Genomic DNA, 15,103 nt, shown 5'->3' with positions numbered 1-15,103 from the left:
CTAAATAAATAAATAAATTTGAAGTTAACAACTAACAAAATGAAGGAAAAGAAACTAAAACAACTAATTTTTTTTTTTTGCAACAACTAAAAAAAAAGAAACTGAAACAGCTTATCTGAGAAATGACCCTTCAAGTGGCACCCATCTACTCCAATGATGGGTCTACAACCAACAAGAAAGCCCTTTTTGCATGCATCAAGGCGTAATAAAGCCTCGAAAAATGTAGAGGAGGCTCCACCCTTATCTTCATTGTGCTTCCAACATTAGTTGCTCTAACCTCATCACAATACTCTCGTAACCTTGAGTATTGCTCCTTATAAGTCCCTTCTATTATCTCATTGGCCTTGTTCTTAGCTCTTGCACATTGACTATCAGAGACATTATACCCTAAGTCCCTCTTCATTGCCTTCCTCAAATGCGTACACTTTATATCAGGCTCATCCATGATACGATCTAAGTACTTATGAGCAATGAACACACAGTTCACATATGGGTTAGTAAGATTTCGATGACAAATGTGCTTATCAATAAACTTCTTGATTTGCAGGGTTTGCTCAAGCTGCATAAAAGAAGCATGCATTTTCCACATGTAATTTTTACATTGTGCAGTTATCCTCCTCTTATCATTTTATAATTGCCTTGCATAATTTTTCACAGCTTTTTTCAAGACTTCCTTTCTTCCTAATAACATTCCTTTCTCAAATTTAGGGTTATCCAAATCAGACTTACAAAACTCTGGAAATTTTCTCCTTCTTTCACCTTCCTCATCTGAAGAGTAATTAGGAGAGTCAAATCCTTTCTCAGAGTTTGTATCACTGTCTTCTTCACAAACAGCAACCACAAAATCTTTAGGGAGATAAGTATTTCCTACTCTCCCAAAGTTGGACCAAAGATTTACATCAAATTCGTTGTTGTCATCTAGAGCAGCATCATTGTCACTCTCTCCTTATCTAATTCATCAGCACTATCTTCAAATTCTAATCTTCTTCTTCTACCATCAATATCAATATCTTCTTTAATACTCTCTTCTTCACCATTTTCTTCTTCATTACCCTCTTCATTGATGACATTCCCAGCCAGCTCTACAGGAACATCTACAGTTCTTATAGTTCCTATGTTAGGCACTTGTTCTACATATCCTTGGGTCAACTGTGACTCATAATTAAAAACCTCTTCAAAAAATGCATCTGGAACGTCATCAAATGCTGCATTATAAATCGATTGGGGTGGCCCAACATGTGAAAAAATTTAGCATAACCAACTAAGAACAAAAATGCAAACCATGCATATTGAATACTTTATGCAAATAAATAGGGATACTATTCTTCCTAAAGCCTTTGGTAGTGAAAACATGCACTGGACCACTGCCTTTACTTCCTATTCCAACAAAAAAAAAACATTTACTTCCTAAAGTATTTACTTTTCCACCAACTATTCCACTAAGTGACAAACTCAACCCAGTACAAAAAACTACAAATCAAGGATAAGAAATAACACATGCAGACAATCGAAAAAACAAAGCATTTAAAGCAACAAACACTTTAACCATTGAAAGCCCTTATATCAAATTGAAACTAAGTTCAGGCTACAAATCAGGGATAAGAAAAAACACATGCATACAATTGAAAAAATAAAGCATTGAAAGCAACAAACACTTTAACCATTGAAAGCCCCTATATCAAATTGAAACTAAGTTAAATAATCAAGCTCTTTCTAACCTAGTTTGTTCAAGCTTCCACTGCCTTCTCCTATTCTCTTCGTCATTTTGGTTGTGTAACCATCTCCTTTAATCGATTAACTTTTACGCACATATGAGAAATTTTCAATTAAACCCTAAAAGGCCCAAAAGAAATCCCTAATTTATGTTTGAGGATTCAAGCCGCCTTGTTCTCTTTCTTTGGAGTACAAAGAATGAGACTGCTAGGTTATTCCACTGTCGCACGAGTGCTATGAATTACAGGAGATTTTACCTTAATGCCCCTCCACTTATTAAATAACTAATGGCAACAGCCGATGCCCTAACAGAACTAAAAGGAATCTAACGGAAATTGAGAAGTGTCCTCAAATTGCTTGGACTCTTATACCACTATGACAAAAGTGACGAAATTAAAACCACAGAGACCTTAGTGGTAAAAGTTGAAAACTACAGAGACTACAAGTGTTATTTTGCCTAATATTGAAATTGAAAGCTACAGCTTGCGTTTTTCAAAACACTCAAATGAAACGACGTCGTTTCATTTAACCTTGAAAAAAAAAAAAAAAGGCGCGAGTCTTCTTCCTCGCAGAGTCATCTTCCTCGCAGCCAATTTGCAGACTTATCTGCGCAATCTCTTCCGGTTCAGAAGTGTCCAGATCTGGCGCCGCCTGGCCACGCCTTGCAACGCCTCCTCACGCCTTTCCCGCCTCGTTGTACTGAGTCTTGATTGGATCTTCTTCGAAACAAAAAACCAAAGCTTGATTTGGAAGAGATGGGGTACATTGGGGCACATGGTGGGGTTGCTTTGCATAAATATAAGTATAGTGATGTGGATCACTCCTACACTGCGAAATATGTATTGCAACCCTTTTGGTGTCGCTTCGTTAAAATATTTCCCCTTTGGATGCCGTAAGTTTCTTAATCTGTTTTCTTTTATTTTATTTTAAAAGCTAGAGTAACTCTATTTATTTGTTACGCACTGTTCTCTCTGGGTTGAATTGGTTGGTAAGATCATTATTTTATTAGTGTACGTGTGCATGAGCATGTCTATTTTTGAATTTTGGTCCTGAAGGTCTGTATGATTAGTTTGTGCGAGGTAAAATCTTGAATTTGGCTATTTGGTAGCCTACATATGATACATTCATGTTAAGAAAACATCAAAATGGATGGGATTTGTTGATTGCATGTCTAGTTCTAGATAGAACTACATATTGTAAAGTTACAATGCCAAGAAATTATCTGTTTATCGCAATGCAGCTATTAGCTAAGGAGATTGGTTAATTATGCTCTTATTTGGTATATTGAATTTACAAGAACGAAGAGTTTTAGTACTTTTCTTGAGATTTGTTTATGTCTTGCTTTTATAACTTGCTTATGATTTAACAGAGCTGGTTTAGGGTTATTTTTCCTGCCATTTACTAACTTTTTCTTTTTCTTTGGTCTATGTGCGCGTTTGGGTGTCTGTGTTCTTTTTCAGGCCCAACATGGTATAATGACATTTACTCCCAATTATGTTTAATCATTTTGATACCGTTGCCTATTAATTGATGGTTATGCTTTATTTTTGGCCAGATAACACTAACGGGATTCATGTTCTTGCTCACATCTGCGCTGCTTGGATATGTGAGTGAATTTTCTTATCATCTTTTTAATTTTTTGTTAGTTTTCCTTTTTTGTTAATGCTAATATTTTACTTTTACTTTAACTTTTATTTGTAATTTTTTATGAATGTAAAAATATATCCACTGGCTGTTTTGTGTATAATGCATAAAGTAGAAAGTTGTTATTAGTAAGCTACCATTGAATTTGCTTAATGATTTTTTTCTCAGATATATTCACCAAGATTGGATTCAGCTCCTCCTAGATGGGTTAATTTCGCTCATGGATTGCTACTTTTCTTATATCAGGTTGGCTTAACTACTATTTAAGCAGTGTTGCCTTTGACTTTTTTTTTTCTTTTTTTTTTGGTGGTGTGCCTCTTCACTGTTATGCATTACTATTTTGTTTTCATTGGTATTTCCCATTTTCAATCACTTGCTTGTTTGACCTTTTCACAAATATCTTAGACGTTTGATGCTGTTGATGGGAAGCAAGCAAGACGGACAGATTCCTCAAGTCCGCTGGGGGAACTTTTTGACCATGGTAATGCAACGTAATGTGTTTTTCTTCTATCTTTGTAAAATTTGATTATTGATGGATTATATTCTGGGCAATCTCACTGTATTGCAGGTTGTGATGCCCTTGCATGTGCGGTATGTGTCTTCATCTTTTCTGGTAATTTCATAGCCCTGAAATTCAAATGCTTTTTTCATATTCCGTATGCGTTTATTTAGTTTGAAGGATTGGCTTTTGGGAGTACTGCAATGTGTGGAAGAACTACCTTCTGGTTTTGGGTGATTTCAGCTGTTCCATTTTATTGTGCAACATGGGAGCAGTAAGTTGCCCAACCTAGTTTGATATGTTATTAGTCGTTATGCATGTCTGACATTTATACTACTCCCTCCCTCCCTCCTTCCCTCCAAAAGAACAATCCATAATATGTATAAGGCTGTATATTTTGGATTCTGAAGTTGTAATGTTTCTGAAATTTTCCATTTTATAATTGGGGAGTGTTGATTCACAATGCTTGCTTAGAGGGTTGTCTACTCTGACCCTGCATAGAATACTTTATATGAAACTTGGATGTTTTGTTAGCAGCACTGATATATTACTTTATTGATCCAGTTACTTTACCAATACCCTGATCCTTCCTGCCGTTAATGGGCCCACAGAGGGTCTAATGCTGATATATTTGTCCCATTTTTTCACAGCTATTGTTGGTAAGCTCGTAATCTCCTCCTGCTATTCTTTGTATGTAGAGCTTGAAAGTTTATTTTTAAACCAATACACTAATTATTTTTTTCTTTTACTTGGGTTTTACTTTTTCTTTTCTCCATTTACATTTATATTGATTTGAAATTGCTTAACCTTTTCAGGTTCTGAGTGGTGGGCTCAACAATTTGGAAAGTCTCTGCCTTTTCTTAGTTGGGTCCCATTTATTCATGGTAAGGCTGTGCCTATTTTAGTTGAACCTACAAATTTTATTTCGCATTGAACCCATGTACAGAATCTACATTTTGCGAGACTTGATTGCGTGCTTTGATTTAAACACCCTTTTATGAAAACTTGGTAGTTGGCACACCTTCCATTACCTGATTGATGTTTTATATTGTTTTATTTATCCAATGCGTTACTATTGAGTTGTAAGTGTTGGTCGCTGCTGCTTCTTGTTCGCTTTATATGCAAGTTAACAGAATAAGCCTGCCAGACATTTTGCATATTTATTTCCAATACATCTCTATATATATAGCTCAAAGTCTATTTAACATTTATGCATTCTTACTCCCTTGTTTTTATCAATTTCGGAACACTACTTTTTCATCTGCTGCTTCATGAAAAATTCGTACTTCTATTGCAATTGGTCTGAATTTAATTCCTTTCTGTTTTTTACTTCAGAAATTACAACATACAAAGCTGTGTTGTTTCTAATGGTAGCTTTTGCTGTTATCCCAACGGTCACGTTCAAGTATGTAATTCCTTGTTCCCTGAATTCTGAATTTGAGTCATCTTCCTATATTTTGTGAGTGACTCAATATAGTTTGTCTCCTCCCCAAACAATGCACATGATTTGGTGGACCTCATGTGTAAATAGTCAGTTGAATGGTAATGCTATTATCTTTCGGATTTTTTGTGTGCAGTGTGTGCAATGTTTATAAGGTTGTTCAGGCAAGGAAAGCAAGCATGCTATTGGCACTGGCAATGGTAATGCTATTATCTTTTGGATTTTTGTATGTTAATTCTCGATATTTAATTGGCCTAATGGGTGTTCAATATTGTTTCATCCCACCTTTACCCTTTTGCTGTTCTTTTGGGAGGAGTTTTGGCATGGTATGTCTATATTCTTTGTGTCCACACTTACCTTTTGTCTTCTTTATGAAAGTAAAAAAATCAAATTATTTATATGCAGGGGATACTTGTCACCAGCTGACATTATGGGGAACTATCCACATTTAGTCATAGTGGGAACTGGACTTGCTTTTGGGTACCTTGTGGTAGGATATCCATGTTTCTTCATATTTGGGTACCTTGTGGTAGGATATCCGTGTTTCTTTATAACCAAATCTGTTAAAGTTTCTCAATCGTCCATTTTGAATGTAATTGCTTGCTGTTGGTTCTGTGAGTGTCCTAGATTTCGAATAATGTCATTTTAATGGGCGGGTAGACAATCAAATTCTTTATTATACCATTGTTGTTGAACAAAGCTTTGTTTTGGCAGGGAAGTATGATTCTTGCGCACTTGTGTGATGAGCCAAAGGGTTTGAAAACTGGAATGTGCATGGTATGTAACAATCCCAAAGCATTGGAATTTTACAGTCTGTTGAGGGTCTATTTCTAAAAACTATAGTAATAGCATGATACTTTTCTCCTGGGAAAGAAGGCTTCATTTACGAATTTTTACTTATGTGGGAGAATTGAATGTTAAAGTATTATCCAGTTTTTATTATCAATAACTTTTGTATGAATTTTTTATCTATTAAAGACCAGATTAGATTACTAATTACAATATTTATTATTCTGTACAGTCATTGTTGTATCTCCCATTTGCCATTGCAAATGCACTCACAGCTAGATTGAATGACGGGTATGTTATATTTGATATTACTTTCTGAGCTCTTAATATTATTCGTCTGTTCTTGATAGTCCTGATGTTTCTCTTCTCTTGAACTTCCTGTGCACCTTTTGTTGCAGAGTTCCATCGGTTGACGAGAGCTTGGTTCTTCTTGGTTACTGTGCATTTACAGGTACTGTAATTTGTTCCTTTGGTGCACGTATTGGAATTGGAAATACATGGCACAATCACCATTTTCTCAAGACAGATTTTAAGTGCCTTTTTTGGCCTTCGGCTGCTTCCCGTTACCAATTTATTTTTCTTTTGTTGAGAAATTTTTAGTGTTTTGGAAAACAACATAGGCATTTGCAAGTGCAGTCTTAATAGGGATTGAATGTGTACTTAAAAATCTCATTTCATGTTATCATGTCTTTTGGCTGATGTTTCTCTTTCTCTGAACACAGGGACACTCTATCTTCACTTTGCAACTTCAGTCGTTCATGAAATCACGACAGCCTTGGGAATTTTTTGCTTTAGGTGAGAATGTGGTGTTACATTCAAAGCATTTATTAGCCACCAATCTTGCAGAATTTGGCATTTTGTTTTCAAGGCGCCTACCAGGTTCAAATAATTTTTAGACTAATAACTGTCTGAAATTTAAATGAAGGTGGTATTATGTGCTCATTCTTTCACCCAGATGACAGTTTTCTTCCATTCGCATACTTCTGTTCCATCTCATTGGCGAGGGCCAATTCTTACTATACTTGAGATCCTAACTTTCAGTTTCATGTTGAATTACAGGATAACTAGGAAGGAAGCTTGAATTTTGCTGGTGTTTACTACCGGGCACCTTCTTTTCTTTTTTTTTTCTTTTTTTCGGGTGCAGGTCTCTTTTTCGTACTATAAATAGAAGTATCCACTTTACATCCAATTTCTGAGTTTTCAATTTCTTTTTTAAGCCATGCTGGCTAGTCAAGAAAGATGCAGCTATATTGAGGCTTTTCGTCAATATAAATTTTGTATAAGATGAGTTGTGAGTGATGAAGATCCATTTAATTCATCCTCACCAGTGTATTAGTTTTTTTTATTTTTATTTATTCCCACTTTGAGAATAGAGTAGAACTAGATTATTTAGGCATGTTCTCTTCACTTAATGCATCTTTTGAAATTTGTAAAGATACAATTGAGTTTGAGCATTGCGTTGCGTTGTTTAGGGTAAAATCATGCCCTACAGAACCCAGTGATCCTGCATATATTATACAATGAATTTTTTTCCATCACTAAATTTTTAAAACTAGCTAGAGAAGAGACAACCAGTGCTTCAAACAGATTTAATGAATTCAAGGCAGAAGGGAAGAAACACCACGATTGTACACAGGAAATATTTGAAAGACTCCGTAAGTTAGGCGGCATGACTTTATAATATTAGAGAGAAGGGACATGTAAAATGACTCCATAAAAGTTACATTAGCCTGATTTTATGATTGTAGACAAGAGATATGCCAACTAGTTAAGGATTGGAATATGAATGAGAGCATGCTAACATAAGGTATCATATCTACTGACGCTTTTATTGGACGACATGCTTGAGGCAGCACCTCTGCTTGCTTTCAGCCTTGTTGCAGATAAAAGAGTAGTGCTAACCTCATTTTCGGATAATTCGTCATACATTAACACTGAAACGTGAATTTTGATCCTTACCAAGATGTTACGACCACTTATCTCATGTATTTGTATGATTCCTAAACTAAACAGTTCTGAGTTCTTCCAGATTATACTGGCTCATATCTTCGGAGTAAAGTATGCCGGTAGGAGATACAAGGCGTCCTAGGGAGAGAAAAAGCCGAGCCTACGAATGAAAATTCAGATGAGTTATTTTGTGACCAGATATTCAAGTTCAAATAGGTCAAAAGTGGGCATGTGAAGCCTTAGATGTTGGTCTTACCCATTGAAATCCTACCACTGCCCACCAGCAGCCTGCTAGGCCATATCCTCTACTACTCACAAACTGGTGAAAGAAAAATGGAATGGAGTGTACATAAAAAGTAAGTTATAAACTACAAATAAACTAAAAAGTAATTATACACCAGAAAATTGAAAAACAACTCACCAGCAGTAGAAGTGCACCTAAAGACAAGCATCCACTCATTGACAGACTAATAAATCTTAGATCTCGTCCGGCCTGAAAAGAACAAACAATAAACAGGATGAATTTTGTGTATTCCAAGGTATTTATTTTATTGCAAACCAAGCAACAAAATAAACAGGATGAATTGCCTATTGCTTCGCTGGACACAATGCATACAGGACTCAGTATTCATCAATCTTTGGTCCAAAAGGCAGGCACAAGATTTGCAAAGATAAGGTTTATAATAACATGTGACAAATCAACATTCTGAAGATAAAATGAAACATACCAGCAGTGTTCCCTCAAAGCAGAGAATGGCAGGTGTCACAGCCAGTGCCAAAAAAAATTGTATCAGCACTTTATGCATCTGCATCAACACATATGAGAGTATCAAGAGGAATTCTATTTGTGGAACAATTTTATCACCAACTTTTCACGATCAAGGAAAAGCCCTGCGTCAATATTCAATATATATGGAGCTCAAAAGTTCAGATCATTGGAAGAATATATGGTGGGGATTCAGTTTAAGAGCAGTCATCAAGACTCACAACCAACTTATACCTATTGATTTGGTGGAAGCCTGCATATATTATAGAAGGATTGACAATTTATAAAGAAGCGCTAAAACCAACTTGATTTTTTCCTTCCTCGAGATACCATAGCACAAAGGAATAGAAATTAGGAAGATGTTAAAAAGATCCAAAAAAAAAAAAAAAAGCCAACCTCCTGTATGATCTTTTGGTCAGGTGTAAAGATGTTCGGAAACAACCATGGAACACATGTTCCTCCAATTCCTAATACTGAACCAATGATAGCTCCAACAATGACAAGTGACTTGAGCAGCATTCGAGCCTGTTTGATATCATAAAGTTTTCAGAACACAATTAACAAAATAGCCATCATCCCCGTTATATTCATCGAAAGGGGAGTATTATGTACAACTTAATTGTCCAAAACAAAATACACATGGAAGTTCTTCAATTCTCAACATATACTACCAAGATTAAAAGTCTATATGGATAGAATTTGAGTATGACAAACCTTGGGCAAACTACGATTTGCGCCATATATCAACTCAGGCATAAATGATTGTGCAGTTTGAGAGAGAGGTTCGCCCCACACAGTACAGATGAATAATGTTTGGATCATGACCTAGAGGAAATGGTAAGTCATCAATAAAAATAAACATCACTTACCTTCAAAAAGAAAGATCAACTAACACGAAAAGTTTGACCAAACCTAACCTGATGAGCAGCCGTGATGTTTGTTCCCATTGACGTCGCAAAATATACAACGAGAGAGAAGAAAGCTATCTATAAACCACAAATCAGTATTAGAGAATAAAGTATATTTGGATTTGGATTCTCAATTAGTTTGAATATCCGGTCACTAGTGTGTTTCTTTACTATGATTTGGTCTCCAACAAGTGTCAAGTATTTTCATAATTAAGTGATTTGTTTGTTATTTGGTATCCTATTACTGATTAGGAGTTCATTCTATTCAAACCCTTATTTAATGTTATGATTAAAGCATCTAATTCTCTGATTTCTCTCCCTTGTTTTCTTAACATGGTATCAGAGCATCGATTCTATGACCTAGTGGTTATGAGCATTTACTCCTACCCCCAAAGGCTAGAGTTCGACTCTCCCCTCCCCTCTGGCCTCCCTTGTAACCGAAACACATTAATCATTTTGTTAAGACACATGATCTCTTACTGTTATGGATGATCCTATCCAACTTATAGGCACATGATGCTTAAGTTATTTTGTGTCAGGCATGTGATGCCCTGCTTGGTCATTTTATGAAGACTGTAATGCCTTCATATTGTGAAGATACATTATTCTGAAGTTGTTAGAAAAGGCAGTAATATTTCTAGTCATTCTTCTGGGGAATATCAACATCTAAATTGGTGGATTATGAAAAAGGAACACATGAGACTAGATCAAGAAAGATAATTGCATAAATTGTAACCTTAGAAATCATTGTCACAAACACTGGAGCAGCAAGCCCAAGTACTGTTAAAAATTCTTCGGGCGAGGGAACAGAGATGGCATAGGCATTGTATCCTTTCTTGTTCAGAGCTTCAATCATCATGTATCCTGCAACAACCTAAAGTCATACCAGTCAACAGTAATGGAAAAGTTAATTGATGTGTCATGGACTTATGACCAAAAAATTCAAAACTTATGTGATATATGTTAATATGTTTGGCCCACATACCTGTGACACCATTGTTGCCCATGCTGCACCAGCAATACCATAGCCTAAAAAACTGCAAAGGACTACATCACCAATGCCATTTATAACACTGGCTACAGCCAAGGCCTTCAAAGGACCCCAGGAATCTTTCATGCCAAGACTGGGGAACAGATTTAGAATATCAGAGTATGAACACGATCTCATTAACCTCAGCAGTTAAAATCCCCTGCCAGAGATAACTTTCACTTAGGCAATAAGTATTTCAAGTCAAAATATGAATGCTTGTTTTATACTGGTTTTTGACAAGTCAGAGAACTTTCCTTAGGCAATAAATGCGATTCAAGTAAAATAAGAATGCTTGTTCACATTTGTTTTTTCCACGATAGTTTATAAAATCATTCATGTTTTGCAATGCCTAAAATGGTGCCAAACTTTCTCTAGCAGTTATTTCTTCTCACCAAAAGATTTAATAATCCCTGTGTTAAAAAGATTTCAGACTTACAATATCCATTATGGTGTTGTTGCCAATGACTTTGAACAAAGAAGACAACTACATCTTCAAAGATTTTATAGATTCGTTTCTAATCATCAACTCGCTAGATGTTTATGCTGTAGATAATACATGGAAAAGTGGAAGAGACATGTAACCTTGCACTCTGAGTAACCCAACCAACAAGAATTGCAGGCCATGCCAAACCTCGTATCTACCAACAGAAAACATTCTGTTCAATTAGAAAGTCTTTAAAAGAAATCAAGTGCAGGAGTATGTCACAGACAAAACCAGGACAAGGAATCTATTTACTGGTCATAGAAGAAGAAGTATAAGGGTATGCCAAGAAAGATAACACATACAAGTGGGGGGCATCATAATAATCAGTTAGAGAAAAGATTTGGTCTGAGTTCCACCTACTAATGAGATATTATTAACAAATAAGCTTTCTTTTCGTGCACAAATTAATGGTGTAGATACATTTTTCAGAACTCTTTCGCATGTATCAACGTGGACCTCACATATGATAAATATAAACATTGCCAATAGCCCAAAAAAAATAAAGAAGAAGAAGAACCTTTTACGCTATATCTTGACAAGATAATGCAAAGTCTGCCACATTATCATTCTAGGCATACAAGACCTTCTAATGACTAAGAGAAAATGAACAAAGAAAAAGAAGGAGCTTTTATGATATTTTAACATTTCCTGACCAGGTAAATGATTTAAAGGAAACCATCTTCTCAAGGAGGAGTAACCAACATTTTTAAGCTCAAAGGAAAGGCACCTGAACATATGTATTTGCTGCAGGAATAATATGCCCATTCTTTGATCCAGCAAAAGCTGAAAAGTTAGAATTGTGTCAGTCATGACCCTTCTATATATGCTACTTTTACAGACCCAGAAAACTCTCATATTCTACTCTATGTGCTAAAATGTCTTAATCAATAGAAAACAAACAAAATCAAGCACTCAATCTTTCTGTAATGTAAAGATATTGAAAACCAGTTCTTATTACCAGTTAGCGCCCATGAACCGAAAAATCTTGTAAATAAAAGCATTAAGCAGCCACAGGTCAATCCAACAAAGAGCAAGATGGATATGTGATGCTGCACTTCATTTCTATCCTGCACCAATACTAGATAATCAAACAATATACCTAAATCATGCAAGAGAAAATAGTGATTAACATTGCATACAATCCTGCACAAGAATTCGAAAGTCATAGAAAGAAAGAATTTTAAAGAAAGAGAAACGTGGTTTTATTGCAATAAATGTACTTAATGGCGTAATCTGGCAACAACTCCCACTCTGTTTAGCAGCCTTGAAAGTTCATACCTTCTCAACTTCTGAATAACACAGTACAATTCATATAATACTCTTAAATTCCTTGCAAAGTTGCACTTAATTCCCTAAGAAAATTCTGAATCAGTGTGACAAAAAAGTACCCAAAATTGGAAAGTGCAAATCAAACTCATTTTCTTATCAACACAAGCATACACATTTATCCACCACAGAGGCATCTGGGATCTGAAGAGAAACTAACTAACCCCTTTTGCAAGCGCAGTAGCAATCATATTTGAAGTTGCAATAGAAAGGAACATGAACACATAACTCATATTATCACACATCACAGTTCCAGGGCCTGCATTGAAAACCAATAAACAGAGCTCAGCTAAAAATCTACCCATAAAAAAATAAACCCAAATTAAAAAAAAAACTAAAGTAAATCTGAATGAAGTACCTAAAGCAGCAAGCTCAAGAGAGCTTCCCCGGCCAACCACAACAGTGTCGATGAGGCTCATAAGGGGTCCACAAATCCAAAGCCCAGTGGCGGGTCCTGTAAACATTATAATCTCCTTCATTTGGTTCCATAAGCTCTGACTCTCCAACTCTTCTTTCTTCACCTCCACAACTTCTTTAGACACTAAAGAATCTTTCCCATCATCTCCTTCACAAACCCCGTCAACAATGCAGGCAGTCACCAGTCGATTACGACGGCGTATGGGGGGTGAGAAGCGTAGCTTTGGGAGGCCAGATGTGTGGTTAAGGCCTGGGGTCGAAGAGAAATATGGTGGGTTGGTGGTGAAGAAGAGTGAGGGGTGAGAAAGAGCAGTGTGAGTGAGGTTTTGGAGGAGAGGGGAGTGAAGAGGGTGATGAGCTATCAGGGTTTTGCTTTGCATTTTTGTTCTTTTTCAAATTTTCCGGGAAAATGGGGGCAGAGAAAGTTCCACCCACGAAAGACACACAGAAGAATGACAGGTCCACTGGAGAAGATGAAGTAGAATTTTCAGAAGTTTGAGACAGTGAGTGGTTTATATAGGTCTGGATTCAAATGAACTGGGCTGCTGCCACGTGGAAGGTTGTCGGCTATCTGTGATGGCTTTTCGATTTTCCCCAGTTGGCGGCTTTCGATTTTCCCATGTGCAAAAATAAATCAACCTGTCTTAAAGTTTAGGAATTTAATAAGTTCGTATTTCTCATCATTTCCATATTTTTATTGAAATTATATATCGTGTCGGAAATATCAAAAATCTCAGATACAAAAAATTTAACGAAAATATCAATATATTATCGAAATCAGTAAAAGTTCAATAAAAAGTATGACATTGCGAAAAATGTATGGAAATTTTCGAATAAATTTTAAGAGATGTTCATTTAATCAATTGTCAATTATTTTGACGAAAAAAATTATTGGAACTTAATTGCATAGTTGGCTTAGGTGATTAGTGTCAATGCGCGATGCCAGACATTGTTACTTAGAAAATATTTACTAGTTAGTTATTGAAATATAACTCAATATATCAATAATTTTTTGTTTTATAAAAATTACTACAATTTTTTATACTTTATACATTACATCATAAGGTAGATCAGTAACGTAATAATGCATAACCGACTAGCTGTTGGTGTAGTCTTTTTTTTATTTTTTATTTTTTTGAGAAATTATATGATTGCATTCATAATTCAACCAAAAAAGCCACTAGCCACAAATGACCAATACAAATTAGCCACAAAAGGGCTATTACAATAACGGAGCATCTAATATCAAAATTAAGGAAATCAGGTATGTCTCCACTAACTATCAGACAAGATCGAAGAAACTATGGCATAGACATCCCAACTAAGATTGCAAACTTAGAATAATTAAAAAAAAAGAAGATAAAGCTTGAAAAAACCAAGCCAGAACAATACAAATAAAACTCTCACCAAGGAGAGATGAAAAGTTTTCACAAAGGAGAGATGAAAAATTCTCACAAAAGGAGAGGTGAAAACTACACAAAGAACACAAAGAGTCTCTGCAACTTATTCCAAATATAAAGAAATTGCAAAAAAGATGGTGGTGGAGATCCGACGTCGAAATACAGGTGGAGATCCAACGCTGAGCCGCAGCCGCCTATAATGGTTGGATTAAAGTCATAACAAAACTAAGACAAATAGGAAATACCTTTTGTCTCTGAAATGGGAGAAGAGGTGAAATGAGGAAGATAGGAAGAGAAGAGGGAAGAGGGAGGAAGAACAATGGCTTCCACCACCCTCAAAGTGGAAAAGGCTCTTAAAGTGAGAGAAAATAGGCTAGGGTGGAAAGCATTGGTAACTTAGAAATTTAAGTTAGTCTGGTGGTATTCTTATTTCCTTCTACCATTGGTTAAAAAGAAACTCAATAACACCTTTGGAGGTACAAATCAGGGTAGAGACTCCAAACAGAACAGAATCTTTTTGCCCTTTAGATTATTCTTGTTTGTTTTCGGGTGATTTGGGATTTGGCATGCAGCCATAAAAATCGTTAACCTACCTTCTTGTGGCTTTGTATATACACAGGACCAATCCAGCTATTGGGCTGTATGGGCTATAGCCCATGCCCTTTTTTTTGGTTGTCAATATCCATGTAGCCTCTCTCTAGCCCATGCATTTAAATAAAAAATAAAAAAAATCAATAGC

The 15,103-nt window shown here is 35.9% G+C and overlaps 2 protein-coding genes across 3 annotated transcripts; one reads left to right on the top strand and one right to left on the bottom strand.

The window, feature by feature from the left end:
- Window positions 2,010-7,437, top strand: LOC18766777 (choline/ethanolaminephosphotransferase 1). The gene is made up of 18 exons (XM_020569662.1): window positions 2,010-2,605; window positions 3,174-3,183; window positions 3,269-3,319; window positions 3,526-3,603; window positions 3,763-3,838; window positions 3,926-3,948; window positions 4,030-4,130; window positions 4,421-4,515; window positions 4,672-4,740; window positions 5,192-5,261; window positions 5,434-5,497; window positions 5,583-5,623; window positions 5,703-5,787; window positions 6,012-6,074; window positions 6,319-6,377; window positions 6,485-6,537; window positions 6,809-6,881; window positions 7,146-7,437. Exons 1-18 carry the CDS (start codon window positions 2,469-2,471, stop codon window positions 7,165-7,167), a joined length of 1,170 nt encoding a protein of 389 aa, XP_020425251.1. The 5' UTR covers window positions 2,010-2,468; the 3' UTR covers window positions 7,168-7,437.
- LOC18766558 (protein DETOXIFICATION 46, chloroplastic) lies at window positions 7,144-13,545 on the bottom strand. Of its 2 annotated transcripts, XM_007201653.2 has the most exons (14): window positions 12,906-13,545; window positions 12,712-12,806; window positions 12,180-12,288; window positions 11,949-12,004; window positions 11,320-11,375; window positions 10,693-10,831; window positions 10,444-10,581; window positions 9,717-9,785; window positions 9,514-9,624; window positions 9,196-9,324; window positions 8,762-8,839; window positions 8,455-8,526; window positions 8,290-8,352; window positions 7,144-8,193 (listed from the first exon to the last, which is right to left on the bottom strand). In XM_007201653.2, exons 1-14 carry the CDS (start codon window positions 13,342-13,344, stop codon window positions 8,092-8,094), a joined length of 1,656 nt encoding a protein of 551 aa, XP_007201715.1. In that variant the 5' UTR covers window positions 13,345-13,545; the 3' UTR covers window positions 7,144-8,091. The 2 variants fall into 2 exon arrangements, with proteins under 2 accessions (XP_007201715.1, XP_020425250.1); XM_020569661.1 differs by having other exon boundaries at window positions 12,712-13,545.

The sequence above is a fragment of the Prunus persica genome, chromosome G8, assembly GCF_000346465.2.
Source record: "Prunus persica cultivar Lovell chromosome G8, Prunus_persica_NCBIv2, whole genome shotgun sequence".
Classification (NCBI taxonomy): Eukaryota; Viridiplantae; Streptophyta; class Magnoliopsida; order Rosales; family Rosaceae; genus Prunus; species Prunus persica.
Note: the sequence above shows the minus strand (reverse complement) of the source record. Positions and strands in the feature narration are given on the sequence as shown.